Source organism: Diabrotica virgifera, chromosome 1 (assembly GCF_917563875.1).
Source record: "Diabrotica virgifera virgifera chromosome 1, PGI_DIABVI_V3a".
In the NCBI taxonomy this organism is placed as follows: domain Eukaryota; kingdom Metazoa; phylum Arthropoda; class Insecta; order Coleoptera; family Chrysomelidae; genus Diabrotica; species Diabrotica virgifera.
Window position 1 is genome coordinate 290,721,063 of NC_065443.1, and position 26,461 is coordinate 290,747,523.

General features: G+C 33.2%; 1 protein-coding gene across 4 annotated transcripts in view; it reads left to right on the forward strand.

The window, feature by feature from the left end:
* The window catches only part of LOC114329750 (zinc finger protein 697), a 63,913-nt gene that overhangs the window by 15,009 nt on the left and 22,443 nt on the right, over positions 1-26,461 (forward strand). For all 4 annotated transcript variants that reach the window (XM_028278946.2, XM_028278950.2, XM_028278949.2 and 1 more), the window contains 3 exons: positions 2,101-2,796; positions 7,080-7,249; positions 24,504-25,378. In XM_028278946.2, the coding sequence (XP_028134747.1) occupies positions 2,101-2,796; positions 7,080-7,249; positions 24,504-25,378 (1,741 nt within the window). The remainder of the gene's footprint in view (positions 1-2,100; positions 2,797-7,079; positions 7,250-24,503; positions 25,379-26,461) is intronic.

Below are 26,461 nucleotides of genomic sequence, written 5' to 3' on the forward strand. Positions count from 1 at the left end.
ACTTAACATGTTCTATAGGTTTTTGGTCTCATCTCAGAACATGGTAACATGGTCCTTTGTTTTAGATTGACTTTAAATGAAAATGAAGTATCAAATGTATTAAACTTTCAATCGCTTTTAAAAATAATGAAATGCAATGTACCGGGTGTCCCAATAAGAATGTCTCTCGGCCATATCTCAGGAACCGTTTATAGTACAGCTTTGAGAAAAAAATATTTATAACAAAAGTTGCCTCGGGAAGGGCCTGAAAATTATTTTCATAATTGTAAGTCCACCACTAGAGGGCGTAATTGAATATCAAAAATTAAAAAATCAAAATTTTACAAAATTTGCCTAATGAAAGGGCACTGCAAATCCAATTACCGTATTCTTCATAAAATTCTGGGCATATTTGATTTCACAAGTTTAAGTCTACTTTTGCAAATACGAGGTGGGGGTGAGTGGAAACCTTCTTATGAAAAAATGGTTGTAAGTCCGGTTCTGCTAAGTCGAATTTTGCATACTTATTCTTGTTGAATTCAGCTCTTTTTCGTCAATGTAACTGTCTTATTTTCGAAATAGCCTAATAAGTAATATGCAAGCTAGGAGGCGTTATTTAATTATTTTCAGAAATCTAGTTTTCTTTGGAAAATATTAAATACAAGTATGCATTTTTAATCCTGTATTACAAAATTAGACCAAATTAGCAACATAATACCGAAAACCGCATGTCGATACCTTTTTTCTATCGCGAGATATCTTCAGAAACATGTAAATTTTAAACAACTGTTAATGTCATCGGTAAACGAAGTTAAGGAAAAGTAGTGTGCTATGGAAAAAACAAAGAAACATTTTCCAGATGTAAACGTATATAATTAATTAAAACAACAATTAGACAAACAACACTATAAAATATAACAAAGAAATAAAAGCAACTACTTACTTAGTGACGACCTAAATGTTCAAATTGTTACCCATCATTTTCGATGCAAGCACTTACTCTTTCAAGAGTATATTGAACAGCAGTCTCAATTTCTGCTTTCACAATGCTTTGAATGGCGTTTCTCTACATTCTAGATCATGTTTTCTCGAGTAGTGGGCCTAGCGGCAAAAATAAGGTCTTTAATCCGTCCTCATAAATAAAAGTCTAAAACAGTTAAATCTGTTGTTATTCAATCTGTTCTTGAAAAAGTAAATGCTTGCATCGAAAATGATGGGCAACAATTTGAACATTTAGGCAGTCACTAAGACTAAGTAAGTAGTTGCTTTTATTTCTTTGTTATATTTTATAGTGTTGTTTGTCTTATTGTTGTTTTAATTAATTATATACGTTTACATCTGGAAAATGTTTATTTGTTTTTTCCATAGCACACTACTTTTCTTTAACCTCGTTTACCGGTGACAGTAACAGTTATGTTTAAAACTTACACATTTCTTAAGATATCTCGAGATAGAAAAAAAGTATCGACATGCGGTTTTCGGTATTATGTTGCTAATTTGGTCTAATTTGGTAATTCATGATTAAAAATGCATACTTGTATTTAATATTTTCCAAAGAAAACTAGATTTCTGAAAATAATTAAATAACGCCTCCTAACTTGCATATTACTTATTAGGCTATTTCGAAAATAAGACAGTTACATTGAAGAAAAAGAGCTGTTTTCAACAAGACCAAGTTTGCAAAATTCGATTTAGCAGAACCGGAGTTACAGCCATTTTTTTATAACAAGGTTCCCACTCACCCCCACCTCTTATTTATAAGGGTAGACTTAAACTTGTGAAATCAAATATGCGCAGAATTTTATGAAGAATACGATAATTGAATTTGCAGTGCCCTTTCATTAGGCAAATTTTGTAAAATTTTGATTTTTTAATTTTTGATATTCAATTACGCCCTCTAGCGGTGGACCTACAATTATGAAAATCATTTCCAGGCTTTTCCCGAGGCATCTTTTGTTATAAATATTTTTTTCTCAAAGCTGTACTATAAACGGTTCCTGAGATATGGCCGACAGCCATTCGTATTGGGACACCCGGTACAATATTTTCCTTTATACATGTGTTTTCAAATTTAACGGATTTATCTTATCTTATTCTTACTCAAAGAATATTATTTTTTAGATGAAACAGTTGAGGATCATGAAGTCGAAAAAAACTTAAGCCTCATATCGACACTTACACGGGAGAATTCAAATATCGAGATTGAGATTGAACCAAACACACCAGAGCCTAGATCTTTTGAACCAAAAGCACCAGAACCTAGATCTTTTGAACCTCTAATATCCATACTCAAACGGGATAATTCAAATAAAAAGATTGGGATTGAACCGAAAACACCAGAGTCTAGATCTTATAAACATCGACCTTCCATACTTAAACGGGATAATTCAAATAAAAAGATTGGGATTGAACCAAAAACATCAGAGTCTAGATCTTATAAACATCGACCTTCCATACTTAAACGGGATAATTCAAATAAAAAGATTGGGATTGGACCAAAAACACCAGAGCCTAGATCTTTTGAACCTCTAATATCCATACTTAAACGGGATAATTCAAAAACACCAAAACCTAGATCTCATCAACCTCAACCTTTGAAATCTGTGATGCTAAAAGATCTAAGTATACCAATAATTAGAGTTGATGCTCTAGAAGAATGTTGTAATAGATTGAGCGAGGAAAATAATAATCTTAAGGAGAAGTTAAAGGAATCATTGAGCGAATTGAGCGAGGAAAATAATAATCTTAAGGAGAAGTTAAAGGAATTACAGAAACAGCCTGCTAGCTTACCATCTCTAACAAATAATACAGGAACAAGTAAGTAAATTTAAGAATTCTGCTGTTTTGAGAAGAATTTTATTATTTTTACTTGTGTTAGTCATGCCTATTCTGTAACTCATTTCGATGATAGAAGTAAGGAAAATCGAATAGAAGTGGCTAAGTCGAATAGAAATAGGTAAAATCGGTATTCCATAACTCCCTCGGAATAGTGAAAAGAAATGACTTCGACAACAATTACCCTGTCGAAATTAGATTTTGATAATCGGAATTGTAGCGCATTCTATTTTGTTTTGACGTTTATATTTTATATCTACTAAAAATAGTTTATTACTACTTATTTACAGTATCTTTACCTTTTGTATCTGTTTAATTTTTTAGTCTGTGGTGTTATCTACTTAGGAAATTGTATATTTAATTTAGTCATGTACGAGTATGCATTGAACCTAACCCCATTTTCTCTGGCCTGAATGCTGAATCCGAATGTTTGCCAGTCACAGTTCACAGTGTTGCCATTCATATTTTGTATATTTCTTGTACAATTTCAATCAATGGCATAATGATTGTACAAGACCGTTTAAAATGATATAGACTTGTAGATTGATAAATAATATATTATACCAGTTTACTTGTATTTTTATCAATCAACGCTTATAGAAAAGAAAATAATTATAGAAAAGACGCCATTTTTGGGAAAAGTTGTTTATCAGTTATTTTAGCTGGAATCAAATCTTAAGATTGTATATTATTAGTAATATTTTAATCATACATCTTATCTTCATTTATCTTTTTTATTTATCAGTTGATCTTCTTTTTTATAACAATTTTAATTAACTTTGATTTAAAACCATTTATCATCTTTTGAGCTTTTTGTGTAGAATATTTACACTAATATTTTGTTAAAAGACTAAGTTTTCACTCTAATGGCATATAACATATCCCACCAGAATGAAAACAATGGGAACCTTCTCTGGTTACACCTCCGAGGCTTCTACAATTTGCAAGCCATACGGATGCTGAGACTAAGGAAGATGAGGGAATTCTACAATTTACAATTCACGTCACATCTGCTCAGCGCGGTAAAGTTCCAACGAGACTGGTTCCCTTCATACTCCACACAGAGTAAATGTAAATCAAAAATGAATAACCATTTTCAATTTCGTTGCAAAACGAAAATACAGCCGAACCATATTCCAGTCCAATCAGAGAGTGCTGCAAGCACCTCTACCGGTTTCGAAACTTATTAGTCTCTCATCAGGAGGCACATATGCTGCTCTCCCTGATCCAACCAAAACAAACCCCAGCGTGCAGTCCCGAATTGCAACGAACGAAATGGCATAGATGCCCTAGCGGCAACTGCTAGCAAAAGACTAAGTTTTCACTCTAATGGCTTATAACATATCCCACCAGAATGAAAACAATGGGAACCTTCTCTGGTTACACCTCCGAGGCTTCTACAATTTGCAAGCCATACGGATGCTGAGACTAAGGAAGATGAGGGAATTCTACAATTTACAATTCACGTCACATCTGCTCAGCGCGGTAAAGTTCCAACGAGACTGGTTCCCTTCATACTCCACACAGAGTAAATGTAAATCAAAAATGAATAACCATTTTCAATTTCGTTGCAAAACGAAAATACAGCCGAACCATATTCCAGTCCAATCAGAGAGTGCTGCAAGCACCTCTACCGGTTTCGAAACTTATTAGTCTCTCATCAGGAGGCACATATGCTGCTCTCCCTGATCCAACCAAAACAAACCCCAGCGTGCAGTCCCGAATTGCAACGAACGAAATGGCATAGATGCCCTAGCGGCAACTGCTAGCAAAAGACTAAGTTTTCACTCTAATGGCATATAACATATCCCACCAGAATGAAAACAATGGGAACCTTCTCTGGTTACACCTCCGAGGCTTCTACAATTTGCAAGCCATACGGATGCTGAGACTAAGGAAGATGAGGGAATTCTACAATTTACAATTCACGTCACATCTGCTCAGCGCGGTAAAGTTCCAACGAGACTGGTTCCCTTCATACTCCACACAGAGTAAATGTAAATCAAAAATGAATAACCATTTTCAATTTCGTTGCAAAACGAAAATACAGCCGAACCATATTCCAGTCCAATCAGAGAGTGCTGCAAGCACCTGTACCGGTTTCGAAACTTATTAGTCTCTCCTCAGGAGGCACATATGCTGCTCTCCCTGATCCCCTTAGTCTCAGCTCAGAATTCCCTCATCTTCCTTAGTCTCAGCATCCGTATGGCTTGCAAATTGTAGAAGCCTCGGAGGTGTAACCAGAGAAGGTTCCCATTGTTTTCATTCTGGTGGGATATGTTATATGCCATTAGAGTGAAAACTTAGTCTTTTGCTAGCAGTTGCCGCTAGGGCATCTATGCCATTTCGTTCGTTGCAATTCGGGACTGCACGCTGGGGTTTGTTTTGGTTGGATCAGGGAGAGCAGCATATGTGCCTCCTGATGAGAGACTAATAAGTTTCGAAACCGGTAGAGGTGCTTGCAGCACTCTCTGATTGGACTGGAATATGGTTCGGCTGTATTTTCGTTTTGCAACGAAATTGAAAATGGTTATTCATTTTTTATTTACATTTACTCTGTGTGGAGTATGAAGGGAACCAGTCTCGTTGGAACTTTACCGCGCTGAGCAGATGTGACGTGAATTGTAAATTGTAGAATTCCCTCATCTTCCTTAGTCTCAGCATCCGTATGGCTTGCAAATTGTAGAAGCCTCGGAGGTGTAACCAGAGAAGGTTCCCATTGTTTTCATTCTGGTGGGATATGTTATATGCCATTAGAGTGAAAACTTAGTCTTTTGCTAGCAGTTGCCGCTAGGGCATCTATGCCATTTCGTTCGTTGCAATTCGGGACTGCACGCTGGGGTTTGTTTTGGTTGGATCAGGGAGAGCAGCATATGTGCCTCCTGATGAGAGACTAATAAGTTTCGAAACCGGTAGAGGTGCTTGCAGCACTCTCTGATTGGACTGGAATATGGTTCGGCTGTATTTTCGTTTTGCAACGAAATTGGAAATGGTTATTCATTTTTTTTAATATTTTGTTGTTTACTTTTCAAAACTGTATGTAATGTGATAGTATGAAAAATTGAAGATATGGCAACGGTGTCGTATTTCAAATTTAGAACCAGTAACAAGCAGGCCACAGAACACTAATTTCGCTTGACAATGCGGGGTTGCCACCCCCTCCTGACCACGTGAAATAGAAATTGCCGATTTCGATTTACCTTTATTTCGATGTGAGTTACAGAATGCCAATCCAAACACGAAAATGACGCGATAGATATCAAACATTCCGATTTCAGGTAATTACGATTCGACTTGGTCATTTCTATTCGATTTGTTAAAAGTTACAGAATAGGGCTGAATGGGTTTTTTTTAAGTTTTTGTAGTAATCTACTACTGTTTTTTTTTTACCTTCTTAACGTGCCCTATCAAGTCCCCTTGACGTTGGCGATTAACATGGCAAAACTGTCTCTGTCCCGATCTATTCTAAATAATTGCTCTGCTTTCTTTATTCATGTCCACTCCCTGATATTCTTAAACCAAGAGGCCTGTTTTCTACCAATTCCTTTGCATCCTTCCATTTTACCCATCAATAAGTTGAAGAATATTATATCGATCTCCCCTTACTACCTGTCCAAAATACCTGGCCATCTTTCTACATTTGATGTTATCAAGCAGCTCGCGAGCAGGACTGGTATCTTAAGGACTGTCAGCATAGCTGTCCATGGTCTTTTTATTATACATGGTCTTTTTAGGTCCATTATATGACCATCAACATATAACCATGTGCCAAACGGCTTAACACCATGTGTTTTGTTTTTGAACAGTTTATGTTTAGACCAAACTCTCTTCCCACTGTGACAATGGTTTTAAAAGTCATTGTAATCAATTTGTCATCACTTAAAGTAACTGTATCGTCTTCATATCTGATTGTATTATCAGAATTCCATTAACTTTCACGCCACATTCCAAATTATGCAGCGCTTTTTTAAATATTCTATCTGAATATGAACAACAGTGGGGGCAGTATACAACCCAATCTAACACCTCTTTGTATTTTACATATTTCTGTTGATTTTCCATTTATGCAAGCTATCACTGTTTGTGTATCCTTTAATATATTAATTAATTTGTGATGCTGTACTCATTCAAAGGTTTTTTCATAGTCAATAAATACAGCAAAGACGTCTTTCCTTTGTGTTTCATCCTGGTCTTCTTCACATTTATCTTTACATTTTTTTCACCAAATTAATATTAAAATTTAACATTATTCTCTTTGTTGCCAGATATGCACTCAAGGTACATTATAGATTTGAGAAATATTAAAGAAGTATGCCGAACTTGCTTATCAAAATCTAAAAATCTAACGCATATTAACGACAAGATTACTTTACCAAATGCACAAGCAACTGAGATAGTGATATCAAAAGCTCTAGAGTCAATTATGTCTGCTCCAGTAAGTATTTCATATTTCTATATTTTACATATTGAATTTTTAATGAAAAATTTTAATGTAAAAGTTTATTTATTTAAAAAAAACCCTAAAAGGGGTACAAATATTAAAGAAGAACGTTTTCGCTCTGTAACAAGAGCATCATCAGTGTTACAAGTACATGCTGAGCCACCCAAAAATTCTAAGGTTAAAACCTTTAAAACTAAATGTCTTCTATAAATGGATACATAATAAATTCCAAAGGATGGATATACAGGGTGTTAGTAAATAAGTATGAAAAATTTTAAAGGATCAAAAGCTCTAGAGTCAATTATGTCTGCTCCAGTAAGTATTTCATATTTCTATATTTTACATATTGAATTTTTAATGAAAAATTTTAATGTAAAAGTTTATTTATTTAAAAAAAAACCCTAAAAGGGGTACAAATATTAAAGAAGAACGTTTTCGCTCTGTAACAAGAGCATCATCAGTGTTACAAGTACATGCTGAGCCACCCAAAAATTCTAAGGTTAAAACCTTTAAAACTAAATGTCTTCTATAAATGGATACATAATAAATTCCAAAGGATGGATATACAGGGTGTTAGTAAATAAGTATGAACAATTTTAAAGGCTAATTTTTCATGAAAAATTAATACCAGTTTGCTTTATAAACATATGTCCGCAAATGCTTCGTTTCGGAGATACGGGGTGTTGAAATTTTTATTTCAAACTGCCAATTTATTTATTGTTCTAAAACCAGTTGAGCTATGAAAATGAAATTTGGTGAGTTTTAGGAGATAGTTATTACGAATTTTTTGACATACAATTTAGAACTTTGTATTCATCATTGGCGCGCCTACGGGCAATGGTCTGAATTTTTTTAAAGAAAAAAATAGTACGCCACTGAGATATTTCGAATTAAAAATTATTTTTAAATTTCACGTCGAATTTATGATAAAAAACCTTTCTTACCTTTTTTTCATATGATGCACCGTTTTTATGCAGAAAAATAAAAAATCTTGGCACGTACTTCTCATTTCTTAATACATCATCAAGAACTATCCAATATAATAATACTAAACTAGAACAATAACAGAAAATATTATTAATAAGATTTTAACTAGGTGCAAAGCTGCAAGAAATGTTTAAAATGATCTCCTTTACAGATAGCAGAAGAATTTTATATTCATCATTGGCGCGCGTACGGGTAATGGTCTGAATTTTTTTAAGAAAAAAATAGTACGCCACTGAGATATGTCAAACTAAAAATCATTTTTGAATTCCTCGTTCAATTTACGACAAAAAATCTTTCTTTCCTTTTTTTCATACGAGGTGCCGTTTTTATACAAAAAAATAAAACATCTTAATGCTTACCAAGTATTTGAGGTAGTTTCCATATGCATAGAAACTTAGTTCAAATACTTTGTAAACGTTAAGATGTTTAATTTTTTTGCATAAAAATGGCGCCGCATATGAAAAAAAAGCAAGAAAGATTTTTTGTCGTAAATTGAACGAGGAATTCAAAAATTATTTTTAGTTTGACATATCTCAGTGGCGTACTATTTTTTTCTTAAAAAAATTCAGACCATTACCCGTACGCGCGCCAATGATGAATATAAAATTCTTCTGTTACCTGCAAAGAAGATCATTTTAAACGTTTCTTGCAGCTTTGCACCTAGTTGAAATGGTATTAGTAATATTTTCTGTTATTGTTCTAGTTTAGTATTATTATATTGGATAGTTCTTGATGATGTATTAAGAAATGAGAAATACGTGCCAAGATGTTTTATTTTTCTGCATAAAAACGGTGCATCATATGAAAAAAAGGCAAGAAAGGTTTTTTATCATAAATTAGACGTGGAATTTAAAAATAATTTCTAATTCGAAATATCTCAGTGGCGTACTATTTTTTTATTTAAAATAATTCAGACCATTGCCCGTAGGCGAGCCAATGATGAATAGAAAATTCTTAATTGTACGTCATAAAATTCGTAATAACTACCTCCTAAAACTCACCAAATTTCATTTTCATAGCTCAACTGGTCTTAGAGCAATAAATAAATTGGCAGTTTGAAATAAAAATTTCAACACCCCGTATCTCCGAAACTAAGCATTTGCGGACATATGTTTATAGAGCAAACTGGCATTAATTTTTCATGTAAAATTAGCTCTTAAAATTTTTCATACTTATTTACTAACACCCTGTAATTCCTATGGATATGGCCTTAAGGCAACATATGACTCCCACACTAGGTATTAATTCTTCTTCTTCTACAGCACTACAGCCCAAATTGACCCTTGGCCTCCTTTATTTTTTGCCTCCACCCTTGCCTGTCTGTGGCTGCTCTTCTCCATACACGGACTCCTAAAAGGGCTTGTGCGTCGCTGTTTACTGTGTCTTCCCAGCGCTTTCGTGGCTTCCCAACCGGTCTCTTTCCTTGCATTCTAGCATTCAGTGCTCGTTTTGGTAGCCTATCCTCTCCCATTCTTATCACAAGGTATTAATTAATTAGGTCATTATGTTGAAGGTGAAAGATAACTGGCTTGACGTACCACATGTGGGAATGATATGTTGCCCTAAGGCCATATCCATAGGAATTATATCCATCCTTTGGAATTTATTATGTATCCATTTATATAGGCATTTAGTCTTATTTTTAAAAGGTTTTAACCTTAGTATTTTTGGGTGGCTCACCATGTTCTTGTAACACTGATAATGCACTTGTTACAGAGCGAAAACGTCTTGTTTTAATATTTGTAGCCATTTTAGGGTTTTTTTTTTAAATAAATATACCTTTTACCAAGACAAATTTTTCATTAAATTTACTTGTAATTAATGGTTTACAACCAGCTACAGGAAATTCTTCCTTGTGGATATATTGAATTTTATTATACAGAGTGAGTTTTATGTATGGAACGCCTCAATTATCTCGGAAACGGCTTGCACGATTTTTATAGATTTTAGTGAGTAGGGGTCTTCCAATGCATGTGATATAGTGGTATTTACATTGTTGTCAGATCTTCCGTTTTTCTGGAAATCTATTGAACTTTCTTATTTCAAATGGGACAACCTGTATATTTTTTGCCTTTTTGCAGAAATACTATTTATTTTTCATGTAATATTTCCTATACGTAAATGCCATAATCTCGGAGTTATTGCTACATTTTCTTAAAATAAAAATTCCAAATAAATTATGAAAATCAATTTTTTTGCACGAGCAAACATTATTTTAGGTTCTTTCAAATATAGGGAACAAAAAAGGTCTTTTGTAATTTTTCTCTAAACTTCATAGTTTTCTAGTTATATACAATTTAAAACTGAAAAAAGAAAACGAATTTCAATTTTAAGTCTCAAAACCACAAGTCAAAAATATAATTTTTGAAATTATGAAGTCTTTAAATTCAAGTTCAAATCTTATCTATTAACTCCCTATAATAATTTTTGGCATGTTGTATTCTAAAACATTGTTTTTAATTGTTAATGAAGCGCTTGATAGTACGGGCGATCGGGCTTGTATTAACAACTAAAACACAATGTTTTAAAATACAATAATCATAAGTTTTTTTTTTTTTTTTTATTCCATTTATTAAAATACGTAATAACAATATACAAAAAAAAATACATTAAAAAACCAAGAGCCGTAGCTATGCTGGTTTTGTGGTAACATAATAAACATAAATATAATGGTAACAGATTACATAACATAAAACTTTTTAGACTACTTTACACTGAAGGTTAAGTTTTCCTATATAGATTCATTAAAGAAATTGTATTAAAGTAAATGATTAAATTATTATTTATTATTAAATTGTTATAGAATTATATTCAATTAAAGCTATCTGTTGTAGTAGTTAGTAAGAAGTAACTCTTTTAATTCAGTTTTAAATCTTTCTAGCCTGCAGTCTTTGATCTTTGTGGGTAACTTATTATACAAAATCAGACCACTTGAGTATATACTTCTTTGTGCACCAGTAGTTCGCATTCTTACGGTTTGAAAACTACCTCCCTGTCTGGTATTATGGTCATGCACATCTTCTATACGTCTTAGAGTAATATTTGTAAGTGTTTGAGAAAGCTTAATTTGATGAATGAATATACAAACTTGTAAAATGTATAGCGACTCAATGTTTAGAATTCCTCTCTGATAGTACAGGTCGTCAGTTGGATGAAGTCTTGACAGTTGAAATATATATTTCACAGCCTTGTTCTGTAACACCATGAGAGGATGTAGCTGTTTTTGATTTGTATTACCCCAAACAATAGTTAGATATGACAAATGTGAATTTATTAAAGAGTGATAGATCATTTTACGCTGTGGGATACTTATAAATTTAGCAATTCTTCCAAGCATACCCACTGCTGGAGCTATTTTTTGACACGTGTTCAATATATGCTGTTCCCATGTTAGTCGATTATCTATGTGTAAGCCAAGGTATTTGGTAACATTTTTTTTAACGAATTTGAATTTTCCAAAATTTAACTGTAACTCTCTGTGTTCTTCAATATTTGAAATTATTGTGTAACTACATTTATTCATATTGAGTGAGAGCTTGTGGTATCTGAGCCAGTCATCTATATCTGTCAGATCTTTTTCTACAACATATTCTAGCTTTTTGGGATCTTTGTCAGCATACAAGAGTCCCGTATCATCAGCATATAAAAATAGCGTTGATTTTAAAGGCAGATTGGAGATGGAGTTTATATAAATAAGGAACAATGTTGGTCCCAATATAGACCCTTGAGGAACTCCACATGTGATGTCTTCTGCTGTACTAAGTACATTATTACAGAGCACTTTTTGTATTCTGCCAGTCAAATAATCCCTGAGCCATACTAAGGACATACCAGTTATACCATATTGTTCAAGCACTGAGATAAGTAACTCATGGTTAACTGTATCAAAAGCTTTTTGTAAATCTAGTGATACAAATACACAGCTTAATCCTTTGTCTAAGTTACTATATATATCTGTAATCAAATCGGTAGCTGCTGACACTGTGCTGGAATTATGTCTGAAACCATATTGTCGATTAAACCAGGCACCAGTTGTATTCAAGAAGTTTACGATTTGAAGATTTACACATGATTCTAATATCTTTGACATAGCTGTTAAGAGAGATATTGGCCGATAACTTCCTGGCTGTTTTGAGTCTCCTCCCTTATAAAGTGGTATCACTATTGCCATTTTCATAGAGCTCGGGATTGTTCCAGTGACAAGAGAAAGGTTAACTAATTTAGTTATAATCGGTAGAAGCTCCTCTTCAAACTCCCTGATAATATCAACACCAAAGCCATCCCAGCCAGGAGATTTGCCTTTTTTTAGTTTTCTTACAACCTCTTGAACATTAATTTCTAAGACTTGTTGCCATTCAAATATATATTCTTTTGGTGATACATTTATTGGAGTGCTTGTTGAAGGTGTTATGTTTTTTGACAGAGATTTTCCTACTTGTGAAAAATATTTGTTTAATTGGTTTGATAGCTCCTCAGATTTATTATATATCGAGTTCTGATAGTGTAGTTCATGTATTGTTATTGTTTTTTTTGTATTTTCGGCATTATGAATAAGGTGATTGATAGTTGCCCATAATTTTTTACTATTGCCTTGTGCATCGGATAATTTATTCGTGAAATAGTCTTTTTTTGCTTTGCCTACTGCTTTCAGTAGTTCATTTTGCACGGACTTATAAACATCTTGTAAGAACTTACTATTAGGGAATTGTCTATGCCTTCTATAATGAAAATCTCTTTTTAAAACAAGGTTATGTAATGTGACATTAAACCATGGTGCACTTTTTTGTCGAAATCGATTTTTAATTGTTTTTGTATTAAGATTATTTAAATAAACACGTAATATTTCATCACATAAAGAATCAGGTTCATTCCAAATCTAATTTTGCAAGCTGTATATTTCATTTTTGAATTTCAGTTTGTTTAAAGTTGTTACTGTATAATACTTGTCAGTGGTTATAAATGATGTGTTTTTTACCTTTAATAGCTGCAGTTGATGATCACCGAAACCTTCATCTACTATATATAACGTTGCATCAAAGTTTAAAGTGTTTGTCATCACATAATCAATACATGTAGCCGAATGATTGGTGATTCTGGTAGGGTTAGTTTTATTTAATATACTAAAACCGTTGGACACAATTGTTTGACAAACTAATTTTTGTGGGATACTCTCTTGAATAAGGTCTATGTTAAAGTCACCTAGTATCCAAACTGGAATTTTTTTATTCACAAATATGTTTAGTGCTGTATCCAGTGCATCAAAAAGTTCATTGCAGTAGAAATCTTGAGGTCGATATACTCCACCCACTATAATACTTCTATCGATCTGTAAAAATAACATTGAACACTTTTTATTATATCTGTAAACTTCTGAGTACTCGTAACAGCTTTTAACAAATAACCCTACACCACCACCTTCTTTATCCCTACAAACAAAAACTGAACTATAACCATTCACATTAAAATATGTTTCTTCACCCACTCTCAGCCAATGTTCGGCCACTACAATTAAATCTGGCATATTTAACTTAACAACTAACGTTTCAAAGTTCAATATCTTATTTCTCAAAGACTGAGCATTCAGGTAGAGTATGTTAAACTCAGTACTATTATCACACTGTACTTTATCCAGTTTAAATTTTATTTGCAATTTACAATCATTATCCATTTTACTAACGTATTTTCCATTTTACTATAATGTTCACACAAATAATATTAAAGAGTTTTGATAATATCCTCATTGTGAATGTAAATTGGCTCAGAATCATCAGATTTTTTTACATATACCCTACCATTTTTTGTCCAACAGTATTTGTATTTCCTTTCCTTTTTTAATTTATATGCAATGTTAAACAAGTTTCTGTTTGTAAAGGTGAGCTGCTCGTTTATATAGATCTTTGAAGTATTCTCTTTGTTTTTGTTGCAACTCAGCATATTAGATTCCATTTTACGATTTTTTCGTGCTTTGATAAACTTAGTTTTTATATCACGTGATCTCATCTTTGCAACAATTATTGCTCCATTTTTGGTTTCTTGTTTGAAGCAGTCTGACACATCTTGACTATTAAAATTACATGATAAAAGATCATTAGCAATTTCCATTAGAACTTCTTTGGGATCTTCATTTTTGATTTGAGTTCCGTGAATCTCTAGGTTACAGGAAAATTCTTTGATTTCTAGTTCACAGATTCTTTTTTCCAGCTGGCTAACTTTGGTTTTTAATTGGATATTTTCTCTTTTCATATCTCGCAATTCCCGTAATGCATTTTGATTTTCCACTGTAAGAGTATCAAATTTGCTGCTCAGGAATTCCATAGATTCTTCCATTTTCTGAAATAACTTTTGAAACTCTGAGATTTCCTTTGATTTGTTTGAAGAAAAATCGACTTCATCCGACTTAACCTCACTTTTTGCACATTGACCACATTTGATTGTATTTCCTTTCATTGCTCCAGATTTTTCTGCACAACTCTCGTGAAAATAATTTCCCTTACAAATACTGCACATTACAGCATGAACTACCTTTTTTTTGCAGAAAAAACAAAATTTTTCTGTAGAGCTCATTTTTGTAATGTTTACTTGTACTTAAGGCCGGCCATTGGTAATGTTATAAGTATAGCCGATCCCATCACCTTTATAAAGTACACCACTCATAATCTAGAGCATATATGTATACCGAAAAATGCTTAACCTACTAACAATATATGTCGCTAGTTCCAGCCATATTTTTGTTATCCTACCTGTTGTGTATTGTTTATAAAAAAATGTGAAAGTTTTGCTTTTTTCTCAATAAATATAAGAGCGTTTATATCTAAATTACTTAAGTATTTAAATGAATTTCATGATAAAATTCCGTTTAGCACTACAGTAGAAGTAATGGAAGGATATAACGTTAAAAAAATGTGAATTAATAAAGTACTTTTTGCGTGGTGTACTTTTAAAATAAATTTCTGAAATTAATAGAAATTGGCATGTGAAACGTAAATATTCGACATATAATACGAATACAGTATAGGAATCTGTAAGAATCTAAGCTCTGTTAATGTAGCCATTATGTATAAGATGGCGCTACGAAAAATATTATATACATGTGCAAAATTCAGGAGCGGTATGGCCCGTTTGAAACTTTCCTTTGGAAATTTCGGTACTGTATAGAGAGTAATACCGTTTTGAGGGATGCGGGTGGTTCATTATTGCGTACTTGGAATAATATCAGGGCCCCGTAACCGGGCGTGCAACGCGTGCAGTGCACGCGTGCGTAACCCCAATGGGGCGCCAAACCGAAGGATTGGTAAATAAGAAATATTTATTTTAAATGAGATAATCATTTTTTATATACAATTTTATTTATTTCATGAACAGCTAGAGAAATCTCAAAAATCAAATATTGTGTTATTACTGAAAAAATGATTATTATTCCCGTCCTGAAATGTTGAACGTACTCCGTCTAAAATATATTACATTTTATTGTCCCTTCCTAATTTTTTTCTTTGAAGTATGTAGATAGATTGAATTACGCTTGCCATATGAAAATCAAACATCAAATCACACTCCTTGACGACTAGAAACATAAATTAGTACCCATAACGCAACTTAGCAGTTTTACTCCTATAAAGTGAATCTTTTACTCTAATGATAATTACCCTTAAGTAAACACATACTCTATGAATTATGATTATGTATTTAACTTGGGTATTACCTTTTCCCGTAAAATTAATAATGTATTAATAATAATTAAAATTAATAATTAATAAAATTAATATGAAACCATATGGTTGCTAGTTATGCAGACACCCTATATAAAATTTGTTTGAAAACTTTGATATAACAAAATATTATTGTTTATTTACTTGAATGTATATTTTTAATTTAATACACAGGGTGCTTCATTCATGTTGCAAAAAAATTTAAGGGGAAAGACGCAAAATGTCGCCTCTCAAAATTTTCCTGTGTTTTAAATGTGTTCATTTTTTTCGAATACTGAGAAAACTAATAAGTATTTTTAAAAAAATTAAACGCAGAATGAAAGAAAACGTTATTGCCGAGGGCCGACAGTCCCTTAGAATAAATAAAAAGTTTCTTTTGAATTAAATATTTGCAATTCACTAAATTTTCTCTGTTTTCACTAAGTTTTCAGGAGAAGTTTTTTCAGGAGAAGAATAGGAGAAGTTTTAATTGTAGAACAGTTTAAAAATTTGGAACGTCAGATTACGAAAACGCTCCATGTATTTTTTCGAACAGAACTTCCAATTGATTTGTTACTGTTTCATTAAACTCTCATGCAAAAATCATATTGCTATTTATCAAAAATATAATTCCTGCCATTTGACATGTTCTTCGTGTTAAACTTATTAAAATGCCCAGTTGGTGATAATACCAGTCTGATTTTTGCATAAGAGTTTAATGAAATCGTAACAAATCAGTTGGAAGTTCTGTCAGACAAAATACATGGAACGTTTTCGTAGTCTGATGTTCCAAATTTTTAACCTGTTCCACAATTAAAGCTTCGCCTGTTTCAGTGTTCCCGTACATCAAAGTTTGTCCGACTAGACACAGTTAAGTTAAAAATTTTCAGCTTGTTATTAATCAACTTCTTTTTTGTACGCGAGATCCAAGCCTATAATTCAAATTTAACTTATAAATAAGTGATTTTTACTCAGGTCAGCCGTTATGATGAAACATTTTATTTTAGGGAATATAGTATGGTATAGTTAGACCCATACCCAGACATCCAAAGTGAAAGTTATCCTCCAACACCAAATTGTTCTATATGGTCCACATAATGTTCAGAAAAAAGTCACACCATTTTGAGCGTCGGGTTTGGGGGGGAGAGGGGGGAGAAATCGGTAAATTCGTAGTTTTTTACGTTTTTCGTCAATATTTCTAAAACTATGCGATTTAGCATGAACAACCTTCTATACAAAATTGTTCTACATTAAATTTGAAACAAAAAAGGTCCTATGCATAACCCTTCTAAAATGAACGGTTCCAAAGTTACGGAGGTAGTATGTTATAATTGGTCCAAAAAAGGCCTAACCCAGACATCCGAAGTAAAAGTTTTCCTGCAACACCAAATTGTTCTTTATGGTCCACATATGAGTGATCGCGTCTAACCTTAATTTATACCGTTTTTTTTTAGTTGTTATATGCATGTTTATCCGATTTTTTTGCCGGTACGGCGAGCTCTATTTCAAAAATCTTCTAGTTTCCTCCAAATAATATTTTTTCTAGATTTTTTGTGATATTCTAAATAAAATAAGTTTCTTGACATTTTTCTCCAAAGTTAATGGTTTTAAAGTTATAAGCGATTTAAATCCGAAAAATGCCAAAACGCATTTTTGGATTTTAAATCGCTTATAACTTTAAAACTGTTAACTTTTGAGAAAAATGTCAAGAAACTTATTTTATTTAAAATGTCCCAAAAAATCTAGAAAAAATATTTTTTGGAGGAAAACTGGAGATTTTTGAAATAGAGCGCGCCGCACCGACAAAAAAATCGGATGGACATGTATATTTAACAATTAAAACACGACGGTTTAAATTAGGGTTAGACACAATCACTCTTTAGAATCTTCAAGCTGAATGTTTAAACTTCAATTTAAGAATCTGGCAACCTCAAAAGTTCTAATTTAAATATGAGTTTTTAGGCCTCGTAAATGAGCATTTTCGCACTTTTCAGATTTTAAATCGCCTATAACTCGAAAACTATCAATTTTTGAAAAAAATTACAAGATACCTTTCTTGTTTAGAATGACCCACTAAACTTAAAAATATATGTTCCGGGGCAAAAAAACGTGATCTTTTCTATTTGTTTATAAAAATTGTTTAAACAGTTTCTGCCCAAAAATTCCGCCCGGCACCCTTCAGATTTGTTTAGAGGGGACATGTTTGAATAGGAATCCACAAAGAAACCGAATCAGAAATTTTCCCAGACGGGAGCGGTCTCACCACATGGACTAAAATAGATTTCTCCAATACTTTTGGTTTAGATTTTACCACGAGATACGAGCACAGTATTTATCCAAGTAAAATTTTCAGCGAGACCCCGTCCTTAAACCGCCTACTAAAAAATTAAAAGTTCGCACCTGATATATAAAACGATTTCGAGTCATCTTAGCGAGGCCGCACCTGCATACTCTCTGTACTTAACTAAACTATCGACTCACTAAAAATTCTGCCGTTTGCGGCCTCGCTTAGATATCTATTGCGTTATTTCTCCGATAGAGGCAGCATCTCTCGGGAAAGAATCTTTTCTCTCTGTTGCGCCGGCATTTGGGGACCTCTCTTTCATACAACGGCCGGCCTTAACCTCAACTTAACCCCAAGTTGCTTATCGGGAACTGATAAAATAAATTTAGTTGTGTTTTTGAGCCTAGAAAATCGTAATTTTTCGTTTTTTTTTTTTTTCAGTTTAAATTGTTTATAAGTCGTAAACGATCAACTTCAAAGAAAAATTATTAAAGACCTTTTTTGTTCCCAATTATTTAAAAAAACCTTAAATAATGTCTGCCCTGGTCGAAAAATTTGATTTTTAAAACTTGTTTTTTTAATGTAGCAATTACTCCGAAATTACGGCATTAGATATAGGGAATATACATAAAAAATAATCAGTATTTCTTAAGGACTTCAAAATTTAAGAAATATACCATTTCCATTTGAAATAATAAAGTTAATTCTGACCGAAGACGGAATTCTCTCTTAAATGGAAGATCCGACAACAATGTAAATACCACTATAATGACGGCCGCATTAGAAAACCCTTACTCACCAAAATCTATGAAAATCCGTTTCCGATATAATTGAGGCGTGCTATTCATAAAACTCACTTGCATATTGTAACGATATGATACCTCGACAAGTGATGAGCTGCCTTACCAGAGACGACCGGAGGAGTGTCAACGTTGGCGCATAGCACCACTGGGGGAAACCGAAGGAGAGGGTATCGAGAGCATATTTAAGGAGGGGGTATGGTTTGAAATCAACATATCAAGCACATTTTTGTGAATTTTTTTCGAAACTATGGTAGAATTATTTTATTTTTAAATTAAATAAACACATTAAGTACAATTCAAAGAATATTTAATAAAAAATTCAATCCAAAATATTGAAAAATAAGCCATTGGCGACAAATTTTGGCAGGGAGATAAAAAAAATGGATTTTGCGGTGGACATCAGAACTCATCACTGGATTATACGAAACAAAAAATTCAAAAAGATTTTATTAGGCTATCAGTTTCACGAGGTAACAACGTCGAGTTTTTTTATTTTTAATGATTTTTGAATTTTTGGTATCACTCAAAAGTCAAAAATACGAAATTTTTGATAAAAATTTTGTGAAAACCAACCGATTTAATATTGTTGAACAAAAAATAAGCACAAAACGAAAAATATCTCAACGTTGTTACCTCACGAAATGTCTAAAGAAAATCTGTGCAAAATATCAGGTAGATCGGCCGAGTAGTTACAATGTCCACCGCATTTGAAAAAGCAGTTTTGAGAAAAATGCGTTTAAAGTTTTGACAACTGCATCTTCATCTTCTTATTTGTCTGCCAAATCGTAAAGTGATGAACATTGGAATATGTTTTTGAAGTTATACTTCTTTACCGGCGATAGAGGGTGATTTTTTTATATGTTAAAACCTATCAGCCCGGCGCATGCGCATTATAACTTTGTTCTGATTGGATGTTCAAATGACATGTCAAAAATTATCCGATATGGCAGCTGTGGTTTGGAGGTAAAGGTAAACAAATGTATAATATATTAGTTTTATTGTTGTGAGGACAGAAACAAAAAAGTTTATAATATTGTAGTGACTTTTAAATAGTTTTTAAAAGCAACAGGTACGTAATAATTGTTAATGTATCATGGGTATAAACCTACCTATTTGATCTGCCAAAATACATAGTATGTAATAGGTACTTTTATTTATATAATTTGATTACCATCAAAATTTCTATCAATATTCACCTAATATATTGTTTTTTTACTCTATGTTTTGTTGTATTTTTTCAATTCTAAATCATTTCAATTCAAAATTAAAATAATTTGATCAATTTTCAAAATATCAAAATATCACAAGTTTAATCCGTTTAGTTAGTCGATCTTCGTAAATAATGACACATAGTGTCCGTGGCTAAGCGGAGAAGGCGAATGAATTCCAATACCAACCGCTCTTATCAGCGCTGGTTCGAGTCCCAATAGAAACTTTCTTTTTTGTTTTTTTTTAATACATTTTATGATTGTAAGTATATTTATTATATAATTGTATTTTCAGAAAATACGTATTTAGTTAAAAAAAATTTCGACAATTAATGTTCAGACATCATTTGTGGCTTGTTTAATGTGTTTGTGTGTGTTTTATTCTTTTATTATTTTAATTTTTGGCACTGTTCTAATAAAAATGTTTGAGAAGTAGTAAGTATAAATTAGTTTAATATTTAAACAAAATATAAATAAAAAGTATATTGATTTCGTTTAAATCATATAATAGAAGTATAACTTCTTACGTGCGTACAAAGTACACACACATTCTTTTTTTAAATTGGGAAGTAATCTACAAAAGAGAAGGCGAACAGTTGTTTAACGTTTCTCACTACGCTCCGGCGTGCTGGCGCGAAGCCGCGGCAAAGTGAGTCGAAGGTAGGGATATTCAACACCCTGTATCTCTGGTAATTTTACTATTATTTTGAAATTTTCAGAGAGTATTCTTGAAGGTATGCACTTTTATTTGAAATAATAAAAAAATTTAAATATTTCAAACCGTACCCCCTCCTTAAGGCGAGCTAGGAGAATGAGAAAATCAGTCGTGGCTAGCGTGTTGAACTAACCATGACTCAACAGCTGCTGCTAGCGTGTTGAACTAGCATTAGCTGGCTTGGCAAAGATGCACCGTATATTGAGGTGGAACTATGCCTAGGTGGACGCCACAGTAGTGACGTGGAGTCTTGCCATGACCGTTATCGCAGTGTGCGGTAGTAGCAAGGAATGATCTCCGGAACGGAATATAGGGCTATGTTGATTTAACGTAGAGAGATTGTTATTGTGTATAAATAAACTGTTTATCGTATTATTTTAATGTTGCTATTATGATCGGATAACTGTAAGAAAGTTTAATATTGTTTTTCCTTTGCAGAAGACGAAATTATATTTTATTTTATTTGTTTTAAACTGTATATAATTATATTTAATATATTTACTTCATTTTTAACTTGTGTTTTACTGAGTCTGTCGTCTTGAAAGGACTACCCGTTACAATATATCTAAAGTTACGACAAAAATTAATATTAAACTCACGGGGCTTCCAGGTTGAACACTGCCATTTTTCTCCACACCGAGCTCTCAACATCCTCTCTATATCTTCTTTAGGATTTACAGGATCTCAGTCTCATGATCTGGGGGCTCAAAAGACTGAGACTCCCGGAAACCCTGAAGAAGACATCAGAGAGGATATTGAAAGCCCAGTGTACAGTAAGGGAAAACTCCTTACTGTATAATATAATATGTATCAAAAGATGTATATAATTTTAAACAATTTCAGTTGTTACAAAAAGATATTGTTTCTAAATATGCAAACAAAACGAAGGTTGATTAATGCAGTTTTGTTTGTGTAACCTCGTAGAGACGCACGTATAGCTTTACTTTTCAAAGTCCAAATTATAAGGAGATATAAATAGCCCACAGAGGGATTGATAGGAGGATTATTATTATAGTATTGTCATTATTCAGATCGTTACTATGCTAGTGAGCCGTCCTGCGAGAAGGGTGTCCTAATCCTAAAGGACCACCCCGCGAAACAACATCTTAGTAACCTTATGTTGATTGATGTTGTAAATCGTAAATAAAGTTATAAAGTTAGAGTCAGTGTTTCAACTCAACATTTTAACCCCGCAAGATTATCATGGCAATCTACCCACGTAACAATACCAACTATAACACCAGTATGGAGAAAAATGACACATTGTAACCTGTTAGTGATCCCTTAGTAAATTATGACGTAAAAACCAGGAAATAAACCTCATGATACTATCCCAACATGATAAATATTTGGTCTTGTATTTAGTTTACCCTCAATATTAATACCAAACTCTGATTTTTTTCTTCATTATCTACTATGGGATCATTAAAAGGAGAAAAAGGTGAATTGTCTTAGTCTTAATGATTAAGATAAAATTAAATTATTAGCATTATTATTACCAAGCAACAAAACCAAAATTTGTTTATTAATTAAAAATGAATAACCATTTTCAATTTCGTTGCAAAACGAAAACACAGCCGAACCATATTCTAGTCCAATCAGAGTGCTGCAAGCACCCCTACCAGTTTCGAAACTTATTAGTCTCTGATCAGGAGGCACATATGCTGCTCTCCCTGATCCAACCAAAACAAACCCCAGCGTGCAGTCCTGGATTGCAACGAACGAAATGGCATAGATGCCCTAGCGGCAACTGCTAGCAAAAATACTTACACTGTTACTAATAAAACACTCTTATTCTAAGGTTATTCCGTATTTATATCTAGAATAGTTATTATAAGTATAAGGTAGATATAGTACGAAAATAATTTGTTACTAATAAATTTGGTATAAGTTAGATATAAGTATTACAACTTTATTCCGAAATAATAGTTTGGCAACGTCGCAATCTTCTGCAAATATGCATAGAACAATGATTATTATGTCAATTTTGATTTTTATCTGTAACTGACAAACCAAATTAACCTGGGCGAAAAGTTTTTTTTTTGAAAATTCGTGTAAAAATATTTAAAAATACTTTTCAACTCCCAAAGTCGATTTAGTCCATGCACAGTCAATATTAACAGAGTTATTCAAATTGTTTATAAGCCAAAATTGACTCTACTTCTGTAAAATGTTTTCGGAATCATAAAAATGAGTTTATATTGATTTTTTTAAATACGTTTAAAATACCAGTATTCTTCTGTCATATGGTTTCCACAGAATTGCTGTGCTGTAATCATTAATATTTTCTGAACAATAACATTGCAAAAAAAAGATCTTTGGGATAAAAAAATTGAATAAGATTTAAACTAATTAACGAATCGAATCATTTTGAAAGTTGTTGAACATTATATGGACTGTTTGACTCAACTTTTCATGCAATAGCAAATTCAAATAACTCTTCTAAAATCCTTACACCATCTTTAGAAAAACTGATATTTAATTCTGAATTCCTTATCGGTGTATTGTGAAATGGGATTTATTCTATTTTTGAAAAGTTTCCTTTTCGAGTATTTTCTATCATGTTAATTAAATTATTAGCTTCTTTGACAGCCGCAACACCCCTTAAACATATTTTTTTATTATATAATTACTCACAAAACAAATCAAAAGATAATATATTTTTGTCTCTGATGACATTGACATTCATAAAATAGGTTATACCAGACTTAAACAAGGGTGTGGGTCGGCATAAACTTGGACTAAATTTTTATACCAAGTATAACCTATATCTAAGTTATTCCATGTTTATTGGTAGTGATTTTGCCTATACCTGATTTATTCTCAGTATAACTTTTATACTTGGTTTATTAGTAACAGTGTAAGTCTTCGCTCTAATGGCATATAACACAACATAATGCCGTTCTACATCCCACCAGAATGAAAACAATGGGAACCTTCTCTGGTTACACCTCCGAGGCTTCTACAATTTGCAAGCCATGCGGATGCTGAGACTAAGGAAGATGAGGGAATTCTACAACACGCTGGGGTTTGTTTTGGTTGGATCAGGGAGAGCAGCATATGTGCCTCCTGATGAGAGACTAATAAGTTTCGAAACCGGTAGGGGTGCTTGCAGCACTCTTTGATTGGACTAGAATATGGTTCGGCTGTGTTTTCGTTTTGCAACGAAATTGAAAATGATTATTCATTTTTGATTTACATTTACTCTGTGTGGAGTATGAAGGGAACCATTCTCGTTGGAACTTTACCGCGCTGAGCAGATGGGACGTGAATTGCAAATTGTAGAATTCCCTCATCTTCCTTAGTCTCAGCATCCGCATGGCTTGCAAATTGTAGAAGCCTCGGAGGTGTAACCAGAGAAGGTTCCCATTGTTTTCATTCTGGTTGGATGTAGAACGGCATTATATTGTTTTATATGCCATTAGAGTGAAGACTTAGTCTGTTTATTAATTGTTTGTAATTAAGAACGATTTATGAAGTGGAGATCGAAACGTCAAACAAACTTAATTTTAAATTAAAATTATGGCTTATTTCCAACAAAAATTGTAAATTATTCTTATTTTCAGCTCGCAGTTTCTGACAACGTTCCAAATCAAATCTGCGAAACCTGCAAAAATCAAATAATTTTCATAGCTACAAGTCGATTTGCCTTCGAAAAGGCCAATGCCATCTTACAGTTGCATTCTGCTGGTCGTCTAGAAAAGAAACCAATCAACAAACAAAACACCATTGAGAGAGATAATACTGAAATCAATAATTTACCACAATGCAAAGTGGAGGAAATAGATATATTTGAAGAACCTTTAATTGATCTGCAGAGTCCGGAACAAATTGATTATGAATTGGTAGACAGTGTCAATGACGATTTGGTTTCTGATGGGGATTCCCATGAATCTGACAAAAGCGTAGCGTATGTATCGAAAGTGGACCCAGTGCTACTACGACCAGACATTAGCATCGAAGAAGTTAAACCGAAAGAGGAACCACTGCCGTTACAAACAGATATTAGCATTGGAGGAGGTCATAATAGACCCAAGTCTCCAAAATACTCAAAAACAGTAAAACTCATAAGTCAACAGATACCCAAAAGCGTTAGCCACACATGCCCGATCTGCTTCAACTCTCTACCTCTAGATGACTTTATTCCGCACATCGGAAGCCACAAGGCGCTACAAAAGTACTTACATGCTCCAAAGAACATACGTAAAGCTCGATACATAGCCTCTCCTCATACTGGTAAGGGTTTGTTGGGTGGCGAGGGAGAAATATTGCATAGCTGTCACGTCTGCCAGAAGCAGTTGAAAGCCGTTGAATGTATCACTCACTTGAGTCAGCATCTTGCTGCCGATCAGTACACTTGTGAGAAGTGTGGTAGAATCTTTAAGAAGAAGCAGTTCCTGCTGTCACATCTAGTGGTTCATAATGAAGATCTTCCATACAAGTAAGTAATTCCAAACTTAAGGTTGATTCAGACCAACAGTCTGGACTACCGGCGGTGTGAATGTGACACAAGCAGTAAGTAATCTAACACTAAAACACTGAAAACGTTTGTTTTCTATACTTCCACAAAATTTATTATAATTATGTGACTACAGCTGTTTCGGCAGAGTGCCTTTCTCAAGTGATTTAGTTTGCTATGTGTTTGCCTTTCTAAAGTCTTTAACTGAACAGGTTGAGGAGTGGGGAGCTGTTTGTCTCGAGTTGGTCATTGAGAATTATATCTGTATTTTTCAATTTATTAATTTCCATAGATTCTAATAAAGATAGCTTAACGCCTTTATTTTGAATATGCAGAATTTGAAACTGTTCATTAAAAGAATGATTATGATCTAGAAGGTGAAGTGCGTATGTAGAAGTGTCTGTTTTTCAATTGTTGAAAACCCTTTTGTTTCTGCTATCCGTTTGTCAAAGGTTCTACCAGTTTGACGGATGTAAGTTTTCGGACAGTCACCACAAGTTAGTTTGTAAACACCACTCTGTAGTTGTTTTCTCTTTCGGCACTTATTGTTCTTAATATATTTGCTCAAGTTGTTGTTAGTTCTGAAAGCTGGTGTTATTCCTTTCTTTTTTATGTATCTGACGTTATTTTTTGACATTAAATTCCCATGTCAAAAAATAACTTCGAGATAGAAGTGAACATCGTTAAACAAATAGCAGTAAACAATGGTTATAACGAACATACAATTAACCAAATTTTAAACCAAAAACTCCATAAGAAAGCCCTGAAATTAGTCTATCCACCACCACAGAAAGAACCCAGTACCTTCTGCTCTATCACATATACTGGCAAGATAACAAAAATAGCCAGATACATAAAAAAGAAAGGAATAACACCAGCTTTCAGAACTAACAACAACTTAAGCAAATATATTAAGAACAATAAGTGCCGAAAGAGAAAACAACTACAGAGTGGTGTTTACAACCTAACTTGTGGTGACTGTCCGAAAACTTACCGGTCAAAATGGTAGAACCTTTGACAAACGGATAGCAGAACACAAAAGGATTTTAACAATAGAAAAACAAA